General features: G+C 41.3%; 1 protein-coding gene across 1 annotated transcript in view; it reads right to left on the reverse strand.

Annotated features, from left to right (window-relative positions):
• ROR1 (receptor tyrosine kinase like orphan receptor 1) overlaps window positions 1–22070 on the reverse strand; it is a 715144-nt gene that overhangs the window by 133480 nt on the left and 559594 nt on the right. The window contains exon 3 of the mRNA XM_078669199.1: window positions 4695–4982. Within this exon, the coding sequence (XP_078525325.1) occupies window positions 4695–4982 (288 nt within the window). The remainder of the gene's footprint in view (window positions 1–4694; window positions 4983–22070) is intronic.

Genomic DNA, 22070 nt, shown 5'->3' on the forward strand with positions numbered 1-22070 from the left:
TTTGCATCTTTAGCATGAGCTCGCCACACTTCTTCTCATATGAACACTAACACCCTAACGACACAATGTAGGGAATAGATAGTTGGACAGGATTTGAGGAGGATTTCTGCTGTTGAGAGCACATGGGCCCCCCTGTGATGCAAAGAGTTTATCCATCAAAAATAGTTTCATGTTTTGCAGGTCTGAGGAAATCTTATTGGCAAAATTATAGCCAAAATTATACAAAACCGATCCTTTCTTTTTTACCCATAATAAATGTGGCATACACATTCCATCGAGTGAACCACATTTGATGAGCTGGTGAAGCACAATTGAATTACTATATTTATCAATGGCAGGTTGCCAGATTAATTCAAGCACCTCGATTGTTTGAACAATAACTCTAAAATGCCAGACATTTGTGGTGATGCTTTTCGAAAGCCACAGCCCAGAGTATGAAGCCACCCATTAGATGGCCTTGACTTCACATCTGTTGTGTGGGGGGATTCCAAACGACACATGTATTCTGGCTAAGGCACTGCTCTAAAGGTCTTCCTAGACAGATTGATATTTACACATACACAACCCAAATCATTGAAAAATTGAAGACTGATTTGTAGGTAGATAATAATGATCAAGAGGGTAGTCCTATTACATGATGGTACAAATAAGGTTCACTTAGATTCAATTAGATGCTACAAATATTCTAGCATATGGCAAGCTTGCAATACTCCGTACAAGCTACATTCCCATATAGAATCAATGCTCCGTGTGACTTGATGCATATCTTAGGAGTAGTATAATTTACTATTTCAACTCCAGAAATAATTCAAAGTACAGTCTCGGGGAGTTGGGTCCGCAGTAGCATCTGACTACAGCACCAGCGGCCCAATTGGACAGGTGCATCCCTTTACAGCACGGTTCACTCCTCGATCACTCTCTTGGGTCAGCTTTCTCTGGTGCTCCTCTTGGCGGGAATATGCTGGGCTTCTCCTCCTGAGCAGTCTCTTGTCGGCTAGGGCCAGACCCACTTCTTCTGGCTGCCTTTTAAGTGGCCTTTAGCTACAGAAGAAAGTGTTGACTTTAGGAGGTGACTCTCACTGGAAGACTGGCTGCCAGGGGACACCACCCTGGTTGCACAGAAGCTCTTTGATTATTCTGTGAAGCACCCTCTAACTTCGTCATGAAGAACCTGGGAATGGAAAAGAGTGGGGTAGTTAGGATTGAATTTCTATACACGTTTCCAGACAAGGGATTTGGGTCCACTCTCTATGACTTTAAAACTGGCCTGGGTGGTTTCTCTACCAGATATCATTTTCAGGCTCCCGTCCAAACACAGCCTTTGAGCTAAGTGATTTTTCTCACAGTGGGGAGCAATGGGGCTGTATCGAAGCAGAAGTATCCACAACATGGACACAATGAATTGGGAGTTCTCTGCACATACTTCCTGAAGTAGTAATCAGAGGCAGGCAAAAAAGCAGGCCCGCTTAGAAACGTTCTCACCTTGAACAATATAAACTGCCGTCTCACCTCTCACTCTTGCATTTACCAAATGGCAGCACTCAGGAAGAGCTAATCAGCAATCCTTTGCCAACAAAGCCCTGATGAATATCAGAGGGTGGCTTGTCTCCATCCTCCTCGCTTCAATGTCTGGACTCCACATCCTAGCTAAAGGCATGTCTTGTACCATGCTAAACCAGGGGTATCCAAAGTGGATCCCAAAGGCTCCAGTACTCAGATTTCCACAACACACAAAGTCTTCCTATTTTACATGTGCTACACGTGTTCTACACACACACCCAACAGGCACACAGGATGTCTGTGCAAAGTTATGTGCATCATAACACAAAGGAACTTTACACGAGGGACATAAGGGGATGCAGAAAAACAATCTGGTCATACTGAAAATATAAAAAATACTAAAATGCAAAACATTGTATGTTCTAACCACTGCTTAATATGATAAACCTAAGGCATGGACAGTAGACCACTTCCTACATTGAGACCAAATGTATGTGCCCTTTTAAGTCACAGGATAGGTCCTGGACCTCACATTGTCAGGGACATTCCCAGCGCTCTGCCCACATGCTAGATAAGCATGTTGCCAGGTCCAAAATAAGTCAGGACATGCAATCAGGCACTGACGGAAGGGGTACATTCCTATTTACCATGCAGAGGATATTCACATCCCAACAATGCCCAACCAACATCACTTGTTGGTAAAGTGCAATTGAACCCATACACTTTGTTTACAAACTGAGATTTGAATGTACATCCAGTAGAAGATGTGCTTGCCTCTACCCCCTTCTCCTGTTGCTGTCATTTTACTTGCTAATCTGATAGGAATTTAGCAAAGCGATTGACAGGTTCCCTTTCCCAAGAGCGGTCACTTAGCATTTCATATGTTTTGCATTACTCCAATGGAAATAAGTTTTACCAAGGTAAAGGAAATGTTCTGTAATACCATGTGATTGAAGAGCTGTTATTGAGTTTAATTGATATTAAATATGTGCCACACAAATAAAAGTTTGCAAAAAATAGTGTAAAATTCATATTGTTCAAACAAATACCTTTAATTCAAAACTAGTTTTCAAAGAGTTATTTAGTCTACAGTATGGGCAGCCTCTTACATACAAGTATATCTGTCTCATTTGATTGCACTTTCAAACACCATTAAAGTACCAACATTCTTTATAATTTTGGTATCCAATCTATGTACGTAGGTGGAAAACGAGAATCTCATCCACGTGAAATCAATGATCAAGCTATAATGATTGGTACAAAAAAAGGTTGTATGACATTACAACGCATGCTAATACATCGCACGCCATTACATCGCGGTTTTTACAATGCAAGTCGTTACAACGACTTGCGTTGGAGGGCGCTGGACTTAGGAGTAGTATAATTTACTATTCCAACTCAAGTCTACATTCAGTAGGGAAGGTGTTGGATAGTAAATTATACTATTCCTTGTCCTAGAGCGCCATCCAGCGCAAGTCGTTGTAACGACTTGCGTTCTAAAAACCGCGATGTAATGGCATCGCAATGTAATGACCGCGTTGTAAACGACGTTTCCCACAAAAAAATATACCTAGAGATTATGGTCAATTGTAGCTCATCCCCAGCTGCACTCAAAAGTGCTAGGAGGGGATTCCAATAAGAGACATTCCGAAAATATTTACGAATTACCTGAATATATTTGTGCAATAGACCTGAAGTTGGTGCCAAGACCTGAAGATATGCATCAAGTCACACGGAACATTGATTCTGTAGCTTGTACGGAGTATTGCAAACTTGCCATATGCTAGAATATTTGTAGCATCTAATTGAATCTAAGTGAACCTTATTTGTACCATCATGTAATAGGACTACCCTCTTGATCATTATTATCTACCTACAAATCAGTCTTCAATTTTGCTGAGTTTCCCCTGAGACAGAAGAGTCAAGACGTGAGGGCGAGAGTGCATCCCACATCCGCCACACAGCCCAACTACTGCAAGCAGCCAGCAGTTAAACCGAGGGGTTTCACCTGAAGACGCGGACAAGAGACTAAGGGGCATGGGTGGACTTGATGGACCCACATCAGACTGTTCACAAAGGAAATTATAAATGCATTGAATTGAGTTGCTTATCAAGCTAGCGTGACCTTTTTGAAGCCATTCGAACCAGAGCATAATCTTTCCTGAGCCCATAGATTGGGATTGTAACCTTAACGGGAGAGAAAGCAATGACTGGGAGAGCGAGGGAGGGATTGACACCTCATTGTTAGATCACAACTTAACACAACACAGATAACTTAGTACAGACTGAGTAGTGTTAAGTACTGCTGTGATACGAAAATAGGCTGCCCTGGCCCTCAACATAACCGGGTTTGACAAGCATAAACAAATATGTGTATCTTTAAAATTACAATTCATTAAGTATGATTTAAAAAATGCACTGATAAAAAAATAAACATCTTTTTTCTAATGAGCTCATAATGATTTTGCTGGTTAATGCAAGCAGTCCTGGCCCTAGTTCTGCTGCAGTTCTTCAGTGTAGCTACAGTAACCTCAGAGAAATCTAGAATTCTTCTAAGCTATTCGGTGCTAGCACATCTATCAGTGATTAGTTCTTTATAGCAGCTGATAATCCACAAATAGTCTGTGATAGAATGAGCAGGAAATCGATACCAACACCTGGAACAATGTTATCGCTCTACTATTGGGCAGCTAGACAATGTTGTCAGACAGATGTGAGAGCGATTTCAGTGCTGTGGGCAAAGATTAATTCACAAATGAAATCTATGGTAATAATTTAAATAATGTTGCAATAATTTTTTTCAATTGATGTTTTTTTTTATTGTTTTGCAAAAGTTATTTCTGAGTGGATGATTTCAACTATTCTGCGAGTACCCCATAGATGTATTCAGAGATTTGCGATTTTAATCATGTAACTTTAATAGTTTGTAAACAGAGCTGTGGCTAAAGCAGAATTTGAAAATCAATTTGTTGTTGATAAGTGTGTTGCTCTATGATGGCATTATTAGCACAATGTATACAAAATTTCAATATACCGTATTATCAGACATACACTGATAGATATGAAGCATAAGTGTTTCTACTTTTTGAACATAATAATATACGAGGAAATTTGGTTTGCATCTGGCCAGGTTTATTGTGTTTTTCTTACCCCCCACAAAGTATAATAGCATGATTTAAAAAAAAAAAACTTACCAAATTTGACAAACAGCACACCAGTGGTAGAGACAGTTCTTTTGCTGTTTGTTGCAACACACTGAAAATATCCAGTGTCCGTTGTATCAAGATTCCGTATTCTTAATCGCGACCCATAGCTTGTTGCACGAATTGAAATCCTTCTTGGCTCTTGCACGACAGGGGCATCATTTTTTAACCACTGTATCGTTGGTGAAGGACTTCCAGACACTTTACAGTGTAATTCTGCTGTTTGCCCAAGCGATGTGGTTATATTGTTCATGGGCTCAACAAGGGTCAAGTAGACATCTGGATGAATAGAACAAAATATAATATTAAAATGGAGCATAATAATGATAGTACTGGCCAACACAATACATTTATTTAAGAAAGTCTATTGCTGGTCACCAGGCGCGCAACACCCATTGGACTCATTGGGCTTCAATTCCCCCCCCCCTCTACTCCCACCCCGTCGTGTGTGGCAGCCCGGGATGAGACAGCTTCCCGGGCACAGACACAGCTGTACCCGAGCACTTCACAGGTCTTTAAAAGACCAATGAGGCCTTGCTGTTGTTTCATTCTTTCTAAGAGCCCCTGCAGCTCCACTCAGCCTATTGCCTAAATATTCATCCCCCCGACATTTTTTCTTAGCCCTCCCCGAAATTTGGCTCTAGTTGAGCCTCTGCTGGTTACGTCCTAAAATCAGTTAGTCAATTTCTATAATAATTTTTAGAAGTATTTAACTGACTTCCTGATGCTTTAATGGCACGCACCATAAAATCTTAACTCAAAAAGTGGCTCACTAATTTGAATTGGGGTTAGATATACCTACCTTACACTTTGGATAAAAAATGTTTCATGGTTAGGCTCGAGGGAGGAGGGGTGTCCTCTCTGTCTGGCCTATATAGCGCATTCTTCCTATATTGGTCAGCCCCGATTTCTTGGGGCTTTTGCCTGACAGTCCTCACAACCAGGGACGGACTGGCTACCGGGTGTTTTGGTGCTGGGGACTGATTTCGTTGATGGGGACCTGCATGTGCTTAAAACCATTCGTTTTGCTTTGTTTATTTAGAAGCACACGCAGGTCCCTGAAACGCCTTTGGCGTTTCAGTGCGCGCAGTGAAATATGTTTTATTTATTTATTTATTTACATTACTCCGGTCGGCCATGAGCTGGAGTTTACTACCCCTCGACCCACCCCACCCCACCGCCCTGCGGCACTCCCTCCATGAGCCTCTACTGATGATATATATATCTTCAAGGTAAGTAGATGTGGAGCTAAGAATAGTAAATCTATATTTACATATTTGCACATACCTTCTCAATATTTTGGTCCTTGATATTTTTAACACGATATTCTGTCCACACAATATTTTTGTTTCCGATATTCTTTCAGTGATCCTGTCTGTAAATGTATGTGTGAGCTGTAACAGGGGAAGCACGAATATTGTATGCCTGTCTGTAAGCATTATACAAAAGCCAAACCTTTTGGCTTGGTCAGTGCTGCCAAACACTTAAAATCTGTGCTTATTTTGCAAGACAAAAAATCAACATTTTGATTGACTATTTCCTCTGGGATGCATTGAATTAGGCCTCAGAAATGTCTTTAAGGCAGTCAGAACAATATTATTTTTATCATTTCTTCCATGGTTCCTGTTTTTCTTCTGCCAGTCACACAAATGATTAACCCACAATAACTATGAATCAAATGGAAAAACGAAAAAAAGATTGAATGGAGCCACTCGACCTCTTTTAGCAACGGGCAGAGCATTCCATGTTTTTGTAAGAAAGATGCAACATGGGATTTTAGTAGCTCATTCACCATCCAATTGAGAACTGACCTTCAGCAAATGTGTGAAAGAGGTGGGCAGGCATGTTGGTGTAGTTTAAAAACTCGAAAGAAAGAAAGAAGGCATGAAAAAGGCAAGAAAGGAATAAGGCAAGAAAAAAGTCAAGAAATAAATATGACAAGAAAAAAGACAAGCAAGAAAGAAAGAAAGAAAGGAAGGAGAGGACAACGAAAGAAATAGAGAAGGAGAGAAGGTAGAAAAAAGAAGGAAAGAGAAGGTAACAAGAAAAGAAAGCGAGAAAGAGAGAAGGGAAGAAAAGGAAAGTGAGAATGAAAGAGAAAGAAAGTAAGAAAGAAAGAATGAAAGAAAGAATGAAAGAAAGAAAGAAAGAAAGAAAATGAAAGAGAGAAAGAAAGAGAGAAGGAAAGAAGAAACGAAAAAGAAGGAAAGACTAAGAAGGAAGGAGAAAGGAGAATGAAAGAAGGATGAAAGAAAAAGAAAGGAAAATAGAGAAAGAAAGACCATTAGAAGGAAAGAGGGAATGAGATAATAAAAGAAAGAATGAGAGAAGGAAAGAAAGAAAGAAAGAAAGAAAGAAAGAAAGAAAAAGGCACAAAGAAAGAAAGAAAGAAGAGGAGAACAAAAGAAGTAAAGAAGGAAGGTAAGAGAGAAGGAAATAAATAAGAACAAGAAGGAAAGAGAAGGGAAAAAGAGAAGGAAAGAAAGAGAAAGAAAGAAAGAAAGAAAGAAAGAAAGAAAGAAAGATAGAAAGAAAGAAAGAGAGAGAGAGAGAAAGAAAGATAAAAGTGAAAAGATGATAACTTAATACAGAACAGTTTCCCATGGATACAATCTGATCTGGTATGCTGTGAAACAGCAGCCGTCAAAAAAGCAAAATACTTTAAAAGGAATTTACAACAGCATTGGCAGGAGACACTAAAGTAATTATAAAGTAAAAACAAAGGCACCGGAACTGAAGGGAACTAGCTTGTGTGCAGATGTGCTCCTTGTACAAGACCAAAATGAAGGTAACCAGTGGCTTAAATCGGCTGACCTACTGCCCCATACTATACGCTGTAGTGGGCGGAGGAAAATGTGAATGGCACAACAATAGACCAATGAATAAAGACAGGTGGCTAAATGTAAGTATATTATAAACATTTTAGTAAAATCAAAAGTTCTTGGCTGAATAGTTTCTAGATGAAACGGCTCAAAAGTTTCTAAAAGTACCATACTAGTGTGGTGTGCGTAGTAGCACACCCTCTTCAAAAATTAATTGGCCACCTTTCAGAAGCTCATTACTGTATTCCGGTGATAAATGGGTACTAATGAGGTGCAATTTTTACCCAGACAGAACTAATGTGTGTGAGTTTCCCAAAATAGCGAAACAATTGCCTTTTCTTGCTGTCAAATTTAACTGATCCTGCCGCATAATTTGGTCCTTCATTGATGCATAATTGCAGTGGCTCTGATTATTAACCATTGTAGCTGTAGACTTGACGTCATTTCTTCTGAATTCTCAGTGGAGACCCTCTCGAGAGGAAGCAGGAAAAGTGGATGGAGGGAGCCAGCTCGTGCATAATTGCTGTATGCACGTGGTTTCTTCCTGCTCCTTTCTCCATTCACCTGCTTCCCCTTGGAACCACTGCAGGTTCTGTGGAGTTAATGCTCAAAGGACAAGTTCTATCTAGAAACAGCCTCTTGAGAGGTTGTAAACTCTACTGTGTAGCTGGTTGATAATGTGTGTTCTTGCTCCACCATATGTGAATGGAAACCTACGAGTGATTCATCGTAGTAAACAAACATGATTCTTAAAACAACAGAAAGAACCTTCATTTCCTCCTGTTATAAATCAAGTAACCGCCTGAAGTTCAGGGCTGGTAATAAAAAATTCCCACAATAGTTTACTATAAAAGCTGTGCCTTCATGGGTCAGTCCTCTCAGGCGGAAAACAAAGCCCAATCATTGCCTGCTTTCATCATCTGCTTATCAGCAGCGCGGGCCACATGAGAACCGCGCGGCTTGGCCTTGGATTCGTCCTTTAGTTCCAGAAAGCTCATGTCATCATAAAGCATAAACATCAACCGGCCATTCAGCAAACTGGAGTGGATTGCGTGCACATTCCTGGCCTTTGGGGCAATCATGAAAAACGGCTGAATCCAAGAACAACAGTAATTTAGGACCATGAATTTTAGGGGAAGGGAATTTAGATTCCCAAATTAAGACAAACAAAAATACTTTTGGAATGAATCAGAGATTTAATGCAAGTCTCGGGCCCATTAATCATTCGGTTGGCCCTACTTTGTGCAGCGCTCAGATGGGACGGTAAGACCTAGGGGTATGCAAATCTGCATAGGTTTAATTTGTTTTATGAAGTATGTACCTTTCTCACTAGAACGCCAAGGACCAGGGGCTTTTAACGTGTGCCTACCACATGCAAAGCTGTCTTTTACTATTGCCAGGTCCTCATTTTATGTTAGTGTACACGAATATAATGCAGTGCTTAACTTGTGCCTGCATTTTCTGGTACCCCCCCACCAGCACCTATTTCTTACACCTGCTCTTTGACAGTCTCCCACATGGTGGCGGTGTCTGATTATGTTTTAAATGAACACATCAACAGAGCATATGACAACTGGAATAGTCAAAACTGTCACATTTGTAGGAGTGTAATGGTTCATGGATAGCGCTGGTACTGGCAGCACTGACCGGCAGATGGTCGTTCAAGCTGCAGGGCCCTCCAGAGAAATACGTCGGGCCCTTGCACTTACTTTTTTTTGTTTTTTTTTACAAATTAAGCACTGCCGGCTTTCCATAGCTTCTCCACATGAATGCCCACTGTCCACTCAGTTGCAGAGAAATGTTTGTGAAGTATGCTCACGAGTTACCAGAGTAACAACGCTGCGGGTTATTTACTAATATTTTGTATGGGTGCTCGCATTGCTCAAGGCAGAGCAAAATTGTGAAACACCATGCAAGTGTAACCCTTAGTAAATCTGAGCCATTATTTCAGAATATTCAAAAGAAAAGCTATGCAAAGTATGCACTCACACACACAAAAAGCTCGACAGTTACCATTGCCAGACAACAACTGCAAGGGTAGGCTGATGCAAGGGAACTCCAAGACACAGCGCTTAATAAACATCTCTGAAAACTCCGTAAAAACCCAGCATTGTTTTATGATCACATCCCATCAAAGACCAAAATGTCATCCACAACTTTTAAATCATGCACGCCAGACACAGGCTCAGGATGTCCAGACCCATGCACCTTTTCAGGATAGGCACATATAATTGCATTGCATATACGACGAAATATAGTGAACTATACAAATAGTCGGCTGTTATCCTGAAATATGGCATGTATCTGACCCTCCTGGGCCTAAATTGGACACCCACTTTTAAACTGAATTACAATGAATTTTTAGGAGATATACAACCATAACAATGTTCAGGTTATGCATCCTCTGGAAATTCGTTAATAGGCCCATAATTCCATGAGTAAATAACCAGGGAATACCTGCCTGTGGTGTTAAAGGGTTGTCATTCACACACCTGCTATCCCGCCCTGTCTAGGTTTCAGCTGTTCCCTGCAACGGCACAAACTCTGGAGATTACTTCCAGGTTGGATTATTGTAACAGCTTGTATGTGGGACGTGCAAAATGGCTAATACATAAACTTCAGATGGTCCAACACGGAGCAGCCAGAATGGTGCTACAGCTCCCGAAATGGAGCTCGGCGTCAACCGCATTAAAAAGGCTTCCTAAAAGAATTTTGCTTAAGACACTGCCTGTTGCTAGTTTTTAAGGACTTCAAGGCCACAAGACCGAAATATCTCACTGCCAGATTCAGCCACAACAAGACCCTGAGAACACTGAGATCCTCAAACGCAAATCTGCTGAAGAATCCCTCTTTCAGATTAAAAACTCGAGGTGGAAAACCATTCATGGTAAAAGGCACCAAGGCATGGATTCAATTGCCAATGCATCTCCGATTCATAAATATGGAAGATGCTTTTAAAAGGGGAACATCCTTTACGACGCAACTATTACCCCGCACTACCATTACAACGCGGGGATTACAACGAAAGTCGTTACAGCGACTTTCGCTGGAGGGCGCTCTTGGATAGGGAATAGTTTAATTTTCTATTCAACACCTTCCCTACTATCCACGGGGACTGGAGTTGTAATAGAAAATTAAACTATTCCACTATCCAGCACCCCCCAACGCAAGTTGTTGTAACGACTTGCGTTGTAATCCCCGCGTTGTAATGGCATGCGGGGTAAAAGCATGCGTTGTACTAACATACAACCTTTTAAAAAGACCCTGGCGAAATGGTTGTTTCAAGCCTTTGGCGCACTCTGTCACGCCCTCATTTAAACCACCCCTTTCAAGCTGTTTAGTATTAGCGCCAGGATACTAATTTTTTTGAGTGACAGTGCCCTTTATAAATACCCGTTCAATTCAATTTCCATCAGGGCCGGACTGGGAACGTAAACCAGAGTCAGGCCGGCTATGGGGGGAGGGGTCAGCGGGGTGCGCATGTAAACACTGCAGCTGCTTTTTGACAGGGGCCTCATAATGGAGCCATGCTGAAAAACCGGCCCCATTAACAAAAACGCCCCCCCCCCCCTTAGGGGTCCAGAACCGGCCCCACCCTGGCGGGCACTGCGGAAACGCCTGGTGCCTGCTTTGGCCAGTACGGCCCTGATTCCCATTCAGCTCATTTCTTATCCTATTTCTAATTTGGTTGAAGCTGGAGTGACAGGTAGAATAGTTGCTCAGCAGAACAGTTTCTGATATGGGTCATAGTCCAGAAAGGATTTACCACCCAAAAAGTCAAAAATAACATATATAAACACATGAAAGAGAACTGAGTGACAATAAATGCACAGCTGATGTAGCAATACTGAAAAAAAGGAGGAGCAAGTTACTTCATTTTTAGGTCGAGCCTAGCGGCAGCGCACATGTGCCGCTTGCTCTGCGAGGCATGCTGTAAAAGAGTACGCACTGGAAGCCCCGCCCACTCCATTGCCCATATTTGTGATTGGCTTGTGTCATTTTCCTTCGTAAAGGTTGGCTTTTGATTCGTAAATAGGCTTGTTAGTTCCTCCTTGGTACCGCCTTGTCTGCATTTGTCACTACCCATAAAAACTGCAACTTTACTTGTCTTGTTCAATGGCCTGCATTATAAATTGGTGAGCACTATTTTGTTTATTGTCACTGATGGGGACAATGAGGGCTGCTTTTTTTTGTATTAGCATGCTAAGCGCGGCGCCTTCTTTAGGGACACAGCGCTCTGTTTATTTATTTATGTAAACTTTAATACTGAGAGCGGCACCTGCCTCAGGGACACCAAGCTCAGTTTCATTTTTTTTAACTTTAATAATGAGTGCGTTGCCCGCTTCCGGGACACTGCACTCTGTTTCTTTTTTCTTTTTTTTTTAAACTTTAACAATGAGTGCAGCACCCCCTTCATGGACAACACGCTCTGCAATAATAGGTATTGTTTTTTGCAAAACTTTGAACTATTGGTATTGTAAATGACAATGCCTTTTAATATTATAAAAGGCATTGCCATTTACAATCCCAATAGCTCAAAACTCGCAATTTCAAGACCTATTGCATTGTAAATGCTTGTTTAAGAAAGTAAGGAAGCACTCCATGATCTTTGAAACGTGATATCTTTACTATGTTTTTTTGCATTGTGAGTTTTTTTATTGTAACACCTTGGTTACGTCTTCCATTTTGCACCCAACTTTATGAGATTCTCTTTCTAGATCTGTGGTTGTGCTCTGCTTCAGTGTGAATTCTTTGGACAATAGGCCATTGGTGGCTGTATAATTCTCATTCCTATTGGTTACTCCTCTGGCTGCACTGTGTAGCCTCCAAGTCGTATGCTATAGTTGATGGAAGATTGCAGCTCCTAAGGTACCAGCCACCACATCTGGGCACTTTACTGTACCCCGTGTGCAATGTGGTTTAAACTGGAAGATACAGAGAATTCTAAACATGCTTGATCCACATGTGCGACCACGCCTATTTCAACACTTTTCTGTTACGCTTGCGGCAGCACAGTTTGAACATTCTTTTTCATACATCCGTTCTAATTGTAATTTTATTTATATATATATATATATATATAAATATATATATATATATATATATATATATATATATATATATATATATATATATATATGTATATATAACATGAAATTGAAACACTTCGCTATGAGGCCACACTATACTCACACGCTTAGCTGAATCCTTACACCAACATCTAATGCTTGTGTGATCAACCTCTCACCTCTTGTCACTTCAAATTCATGCATAGGTGCCATCACACAACACGGCAAGGGCACTACTCTGGTCCTCACACCCAAAATCAAATACTACAATATACCCCAAATGACAGACACAAGCTCTTCCATTCGTAGTACTCATGAGTAGTCAAGTGGTACCGCCTGCAAATACAGTTTTTTGCCTCATCAAGTTGCTGAAGCCCTTAAAATGCAACTACAGTACAATACAGTACTTCTGTAAGAGACAGTAGAACGCCTACTCATCTCCAATGACTTGAAGAGTTTTTGTTTCCGTAAAGGACTTCTCATATTTGCACAATGCCAGTATTCGATTATGTGCACATCCAGCATAAAGGTCTCCCTCTGGTGTCTGTCTTGTAGGGGTAGCATGACTAGATTTTCAAACAAAAAACTAGTCAAGGAGATACAAAAGTACCTCCAAGTTGGTAGAGCCTCGCTGTAGAAAAAGGACCAGCAAAGTGGAAAGCATCACCTATAAAAGAAATTACAATAGAAGAACTAGCAGATCACAATACTAGAAAGGGAGATATATGAAAATATTTAGTGTCCAATTCATGTAAAACATAGGGTTATTTATTCTTTTTCAAGAAGATGTTACTGTACACATTTCATGGCAATGTTGCAAATTGTACTTATGAGAGACTGCAGGAATGTACTCTGCTGTCCTATACTCATAGCCTGGCAGCCTGCCCGCCTCAGGCCACAAGTTCATCACAGTTGTACCTCCATCTTATTTAGGGCCTGGCTACAGCAACTGAGTTTCCCTGCTCATGTCCACCATGAGACTTGAGCAGATCCACGGGATGCTTGGCAGATCCGGGCAGGGAAAACAAACAATGACCCTAATGCACAGGGAGAAATCTCCCTCTGCCTCAGGGCAATTGTTCTGTTTTTCTGAAACAAATTCCTGCTGTAAAAGATTGTTTAAAAGAACAAGAATGCCAAGTGGTTAAAACAAGCATGGTGTCTGCTTGGTATTCACCTGTGCCTACCTTCTGCCACACCGGAGGATGCAGTGTAAGCACAAAGATCCCCATCAGCATTAAATATAGAGGGCGGTCCTCTGCCAATGGGCGGCGCCTCCTCAAGTCTCGAACAATACTTCCCATCCCATCTCCAGTACGTTTCATCAAACCCAACTTTAGTCAATGACTTTTGTAAATCATTTATAATAATTCCTATACCTTGGGTATGACAACGTTTATCTAATACACTATTTAAATGTTATAAACCAATCAATATATGACTTCATGTCCTCCAGATATGACGTGGTTTGGTGTTACGTTGTTGGCTTAATCTTAAAAATATTAATAATTTTGCATTGTTAGTTCATTTGTATGTGCACTTGGTGTTGTAGTTTCTACAACACTGTTCTCTGTATAAGGGAAGGCATGGCGAAACACTTTTTTTTTAGCAAAAGGAGAAATGACTATACATTACAAGCACATGTTTCTGTAAATGAAAACATATGTGACTTCCTTCTCATTTGAATGAAGCTTTTAACCTAACAGGGCTGGTCTAGTACACATGACACAATGTTGTCTTTATTTTAATGGAATATTAACCTGATCAAGATGCTTCTATGACAAGAGAGCTCGAAAAAGGATTGGGAAAAAACGTTTGGAAATCTACTGACTACTTATACTGGTCACATAGGAAAGAAGCAAAATATTATTTTCTTAATTTTACATTAGATCACATTTTTTAGTTTACTGTGTTTTAATTGCTTTTCCAAATTTCTCATTGGAGAAGCCAAAGACAGTTGATAGAGAAGGATTTCAAGCCAATGTAATTCTTAATTGATATAAACCTCCCCAGGGCTTAACACAAAACTAGTAAAATGTGTGCAATTTAAGTACCATCTCTTTCTATGAAGTTACCAACAAGAAAATGTAATTTTTAGCTATCTTTTGCGAGCGTTACTGTGTATAATAAGGGGTTTGCAGTTCACCCATTGCTTACCATACATTGGCTTAACTGTCAATCTCATGTGCTGCCTTTTAACGGGCCAGCGTGTGTCATCTTCACTTCCTCTTCTTTTGGTTGGAAAATACCCAAAGTATTGATTACTTCAGCTTAATTACTGCCCTTCCACTGAACACACTGTGATCAGTGGCGGCTACAACTATCAAAATATGGTGAGACACTATGGCACCTAACTCTTCATATACTGCTCCCCTGGGTGCGCACCTCACTCCCCAATCACCGTCCACATGTAGGAAAGGGAAGGACTTGCTTCCTGCTCACTGAACATCAATACAACCAACCCTGGAGCTGCTCTCATGCTGAAAGCAGGTCCAGGACTGGTGGGAGCAGGCTAACCCAGCGCTCATTTTGAGGATAGGGGCCTGTGCCAGCAATTCCCCAGCTTTTTCACAGCCAGGGGATTGCTGGGTGCGTACTGCACATGTCAGGCTGGCCATAGGATTAGAGCTGGCCAACTTAACATGTGCACTCCAGGGGCAGCTGTAATCCTGCTATTTCATGAAGCCCTCGCTCCAAACCAGAATTTATTTTCTCAATACAAAAACACAAATGTCACCAATGAACAGGGAGTTTTCCTTCTATGCATGGGGACCATTCTGCATTTTCCCTGCTCTTGTCCATAACAGACACAGGCAAGGAAGTAAATGTCATTCCCCCTGCGCTCAATGCACAGTGGAATAACTGAAACTGTGATCTGGCGGCCCCTGTGGGGACGCGAGGCTCTGTGAGAAGTTTACACAAGGGGAATCTCCGCAATTGTAAATCTGATACTCCCAATTGAGGAGGGAAACTGAAAATTTGGCAAACTCCAAATATCTTTTAACCTTCGAAAGGAAAACATGGTTTGCACATACAAAAAAAAGTGATACATCGTGGACAGAGGCACGGAAAATGAGTGCCGGTCGGCCTACCCTCAATAGGACGGGATGACTGTCGGAGACAGTAAAAGCTTTATGAGTGTAAACCTGGTGCTTCCAGGGCTCTAAATAGAGTGGGGAAACAGCAAATTTAGTGGGGCGGGCACCCTGCAGATTTCCAGAAGTGCTCCTGCTCTCCTTAACTCTAAGGATCTTTTACCCTTAATCCGCAGAACCACACGTGAGAAACATAAAGGGGTTGAAACACATTGAAAAGCTAACCTTACACATGGATTTGGACATTTATGGTACATTTCTTCATACACAATCCATTAAAGATGTTTTTAATCCCCTCGTTTATATGACTATTATGTAAAAAAAAAGACTATCTCTGTAACAAGTCACCTGTGTTAGGTGCTGAAGAACGTTTCCATGTTTAAAAAATCAATGTAATAGCCACAGCTAAGGCTTTAAAAAATATTTTAATTCAAAGAACGACTAGCCTAAATTCATCAGTAACACATTATTATCACCAGTAATGACGAGAATTGAGCTGTCAAGTCAAGCAGAATATTGAGTCTGTCAAATACTTCATGGCAGTCTGTCAAAACTAGGTCAATAACACATCATACAACCTTAATTGACAATGGTAACTTATGAACTCAGCCCCTATCCTAGTAACCTGAATCTTACCATCACCACTGGAGTACAATAACTTCTACATTTTTGCATGTTGAATTCAAGTGCAATTTCACATTAATTTGAATGCAAATTCTGACTTCTGGGTACTTAATCCTTTGTGATATGTTGATTGGCATTTTGGATAACACATTTTCTAGTCCTTTTTAATAGAGAACCTACTCTCACATACATCTTGTGTAATAACCACCATATTAAACTCACTAAAGAGTGTTTGCTGAAAGGTTGATGTGATAGCCCCAATCAATAAATAAGTAAGGGATATCCGTGAAATGTTATCTTGCACTATTATTTTCAGTGAATTCCCTCCTGCATAACAGACATTTTCTCAAGTTATGTATGGATCCTAACAGAAAGTGGTCAGTTTTCAAGGGGGCTAAGCCTACCGACCTTTTCCATTTAGTTGTGCACAATACTATCAATATCATTAAGATGATTAGTGAAAATAATATTATTGGCTGTAAATAAAAAAACAAGTGAACAATCTGGTATTGCCGATATAGGAGATAGATTTCCTATTTGAAATGAATGAATTTGCGCAACTATTATCATCTTCAGCTACCTACGTTTTACACAATTACTTAATGGTGAAAGGTGTTGAAGACAGTGGAGTAGTCTCATTAATAAAGAGGTTTGGGATTTATCAGCATCCAGGAGAAGAGATTCTGTAATGTCAACAAAGGCAGTCAGTCATACTACTTGAAATCTGACTTCAGGGTTATGTAGGCAGAAGAATGAGTTCTATAGCTCCTGCTTAATATACAATGAATGATAACTAGTGTAGGTGGGATTTCAGACATTTGTGTGCCCCATAGTCACCTAAGAATGCAGGCTTCATTATGGCATGCAAGTTTGAATATTCTAGCATGATATAGCAAAGGTGTGGAATGTTTTGACGCTAAGGTGTTAATTTTACTAAGCATTCAAACTGTGATATTCTTTGATAACCAATACATATCAATTTCTGCTGATCACAATCAGCTTGAACTGTCAATATCGTAGTGTTGTCAAATTCTAGATATCTTTGTCAGAAATAAAATCAACCTTTCCTGTATGTAAACATTAGCTTTTGAAATTTTGAAATTGTAATATAATTCAGCTTGAAAGGTAGTGAAATTATATTTTCTTGCAATGCCAGTGGCTTCGTCTTGTTAAGTGAATTGTCATTCATTTTTTTTACGTCGTTTGATATTCACTTACACTGTAACTTTATAATTCTATGCCATCAGTATCTCTAAAAGGAGAGAGTTTTTTAAAATATCATTAGGGCTGTATGTGTGTTGATAAACTTGAGGACATAGGAGTCAAATTTGTGAATAATGTTTTGGGCGAAGAATAAGGAAACACTGGAAATATTTTCTCCTCAGTGATTGTTATTAAACTGACATCTATGAGACTTAATTGATAGACTAACACACATCGTCTGGTGTCAATAATTCTCTTGTAATTACCCCTTATGCACAGTAAAGAAGTCTCTTGTCTGATTGTGTTGGGGAAACACTAACAGTTCAACAAGGTGTACCCAAGAACCTGTTGGGAGCTCAAGGCTTGTACCCTGCAATTAGGCTCAAGAATAAAAATAATCAAGAGACTATAATTTAAATGTTCTACTAGACACTGCTATTCACAAAATAGAGCGATGAAATCCCAAGCCGAATAAGATATATACACTGGCCGATGGGAATTTAAGATTAAAGTCTTTCAGTAAAAAAGTACGATACAAAACCCTTTTCAATGATGATTAAAATGTTGTGCAGAACCATAACACACACACTGAATGTAATGTTTATGGCCTCACCATATTTATACCAACTGGTAACAACACTTTAAAGCACAACATCCTTAATAGTAAGACATACTCAAACCAATACGTAATACTGAACTCATAGTCCTCTATTTCATAGTGTTAATGGAAATGAGATGCCCAATGTCATCTGTAGTAGCATTTATGAACATTTGTAATTACATATGTCCCATCAAAGGTAAGGCCATGAGTATTGCATTAGGTTTGCAAGTTATGATTTGCATGACTGTAGTACGAATTATGGTTTGTGGTTGTAACCATAATTTGCGAATTTCAGTGGTTTTTCTGCTTTTGTTTGCAACCATACCTGCACTTAAACTGTTTGTTAAGCAAATTTTAAAGGTTTATCTTAACCACGTGTTAAAGTATTATAACCAAAGCTAACTGTAGCCTCTCATTAACCTTTAATTTTCGTTTGCAAAAAACATGAGTTGCTTCAGTTACTGACAAGATATCAAGGGAATAGTGCGAAATCTGGTAAAGAGAGATAAGAAGGACACATGAAAGGAACCATTCTTCAAAGCGATCCTATATCTCATTTTCATTAACCTAAAAACTATTTAAGAAATGCATTTTTATTTTCTAGTCCAAATATTTCCTCGTCTGCTCTTTTGTCGCCCATACCTCCCTTATTAAATCCTTCTGCAACACACAATGGAGCCCCCCTCATTCCCACAAAAACACGCAACTTAGGAAATATGTGTGTCAACAGAATGCCCAGCTTCAAAGTTAGAACACAGAAGCCACAGATGAAAAATAACCCCAGAAGAGGGAATGTTATGCTAGGGGTTCACTGAACGCAGTCTGCCTGAACTGTGAAGTGACATGGGAGTGCGTCTGCAGAGCCAAAGGCGGAACATTCTTTCTGGCTTGGGGCTTTGCCAACATACACACAACACATTATAAGTCATTCCTATGATTCCAATAAGTTAAAACTGAAGACAACTGATGTTACCTTCAAGGGCCGCAGTCTGAAGTTTAAAGGGTGCCCAATCTTGTGCAAATACACGTGTCAAGCATCAAACGGATTTGTGGTCTCGCCTTGAAGTTCAGATATTTGTCCCCAAGTCATGGTACTTCATTTGATTGAGCATTTATGGCTTTTCGGTTAGTTCTTAGAAGCAAAAAATGCACGACAAATAGCCTTTTCACTTTGCGTTTGATTCAGTGAATAGCATCTGTGAGGCGGTCTGGATCTGAGTTAGACACTCGCACCTGCAGCATGCAAGTAATGCTAATTTTCCAGTGCAGGAATGCATGCAAGCACACTCCGAGATTAATGACAGCACCCACAGCCGCAGGGAGACGGCTTCTTCATTGACAAAGAGCAAAGAAAGGAAGCTACAGCATCTCTGTGCATCACTGTTGCAAACGTTTTACATTTCTTTTTTTTCACAAAATGTACGGTATGGTCAAATAAGGAGCTAGTTAACTAAACGTGTACGATATATATTGCATTGTATACAATTATAACTAATCTGCATACTGCAGACTAGCTGTCACATCACCATTGAGGGGCATACTTACAACCCACTGGCGCCGCCAGTGCGTTACTTTTTCGGATGCACCGGTGGCGCAGTGTGGTTCTCCATATTTACAAGGACAAGTAAAGCCACCCCACTTGGCTTTTTGTGTCCTTGTAAATACGGCCTTTTTTCACACAGCACTTTGCATGAAATTGGCATTGAATGGGTGGTGCTGTGGGTGACGTTTCGTAAACATGGGAACACGTCAGAATTCTACGCTACCCCAGGGGAGGGGTAAGGAGGCGCAACGAGGAGGAATACTTTCATTTCTCCTCTTTTTTGCTCTTTCTATGTGTGTTGCACACATAGAAAAAGAAAATCACCTCTCATGATTGTTTTTATGCAGAAAGGTGTCCCTTAGCATTCGACCTCTTGCACCTATCTATAAAGTCATGGAATTCCTCTGAAACTTAAGATATCACTATGAAGTACAGCTGGGGGTCCATAATCCTGTATATGGTGCACAAATATCTTCATATGCTAGATTTCTTAGGCCTAACAGTCTGTTCCTTCAATACATCTAAAGTACAAAAAACAGCTCTCTGTGGCAAGTGACCGGTAGGGAGCCGAAATTTAAGTCTTAAATTGGATCAAACAGGTCCAAGAAGAGCCGGAATGCCTCGCAAGACATCACAGCCATTTTTGATACAAAAAACACCAGAGTTTGGCACAGGATCAGTGATAAATAAAAGAAGCAGGGCTTACCAATACTTCGCCCAAAGAAGATAGTCCAAAGATTAACCGTGGGGGGGGCGTGGCCGACCGAGCAGCGAAATGGCCGCTGAATAAGCGAGCTCCGCCGGCTGCGATAATAATCCTGCAGTAATCCTTATCAGATCGTGGGGCACATCGTCACTTCCTACATTGTGTGGTTGCGGATAGCCAGAGGAACCCATAAATACCCTTTGAAGCCCGTAGCGTGTGTAGATCGTAAGTTACACGCACCGACTGCTGGCTCCGAGGTGAGGCGTCAGAATAAGCTGAGAGCAGCGATGTCCTTCCTGGGCACCTGATTCAACCTGAGGCCGGGGACGAGAGGGCCGTACCGGAGGCGCCACGACTCGAATCGGTGCAACCTGCGACTCCGCGCCGGACGAACAAAGGTGGGAACGCCGCTGTATTGGTCGGCTTCAGCAGTATTTTGGTGTGTGGGGTGACTGGGCAAATATATATATAAAATCGGAGCTGGACGCTTTACAAGAGCCGCCATCTTGGGTTGGGCTGAACTGTGCATCCCGAGACTGCGATAACTCCTGAGGAGGTACATTGCCACGCTGTTTGTTTGCAAAGCTGCTCCGATCTCTGGTGCAAACTGTAGGCGCTATTACTATACACACATGCGAAGCTGAGGCAACGCACATTTTCCAGAGTGAGATCGGGGCACCACCATTGCGCATTGTGATAGGCTCTGGTCGTCCTGCATCAAGATGGCGGACACCTGCTGAGAACGGAGAAGGAGAAACTGCTGCCAGGCATTGATAAAGTGGTACAAAAGGTACACCGCCCCCTTTTGTACCACCACCACCCATTTTTGTACCGCCAGGCATTGATAAGCAGGCTCTGTGTGTAACATCGTGAAGAGCACTGCACACAGTGCATTGCACGCTTCACCTCCAATCCACAAGCTTAAACTAGCGTGCTGTTGTAGGGCCTGTGAGCTTATTGGGCCTACACGAGTTGCCCCTGGAATCCTAGGGAGTGCCTAGCTCTCGACTGTGCTGCCTGTTCTCCCCCGAACGCTGTGGCCTTGTTGGCAGGGTTGAGGGGACGATTGATAATACCACTATGACCACACTTGCAGGCCCACACCTCATTGACAAGAGACATACTCGCACGCTTTGGCCTGGGAGCCCTGTGTTCAGATATTCTTGGCCCCAGACCACTCGAAAGTGCAAGTTACTACACGCGGGCTGCGGAACGACGCTGGGGTAACGCCTCGTCCAGCCTGTGAGGATGGGCAAAGGGGACCCTCGCCAACCGCGCCTTACATTCGAACAAAAGCGCCAGACTAAGCAGCCAACTAAGGACTCGGAGGCTGCGGAGTCGGCGGCACATGGTGACAACAGGACATAAATGTTAAAGCATTGTTGCTGGAGGTGCGCTCTAGCTTGCGGAGCATAGATACGAAGTTGGATTCCATGACTACTCAGTTGGAGTCAGTGAGATCCCAGGTCAGCACGCATGAGACTAGGTTGGATTGCCTAGAAAATCGTAACACGGAATGCTGTGAATTCCAGCATGACACGAAGGTGCGAATCACCAACATGGAGAAACAGATAGAAGATTTACGCGCCAAAGCCGATGACTTGGAAGCACGTTCTAGGAGATGTAACGTTCGAGTTACGGGGATTCCAGAAACCACGGCAATCGGGAAGATGGAGGTCTTCATAACTGACCTACTGCATGAAC

This window comes from Lissotriton helveticus, chromosome 1_2, assembly GCF_964261635.1.
Source record: "Lissotriton helveticus chromosome 1_2, aLisHel1.1, whole genome shotgun sequence".
NCBI lineage: Eukaryota > Metazoa > Chordata > Amphibia > Caudata > Salamandridae > Lissotriton > Lissotriton helveticus.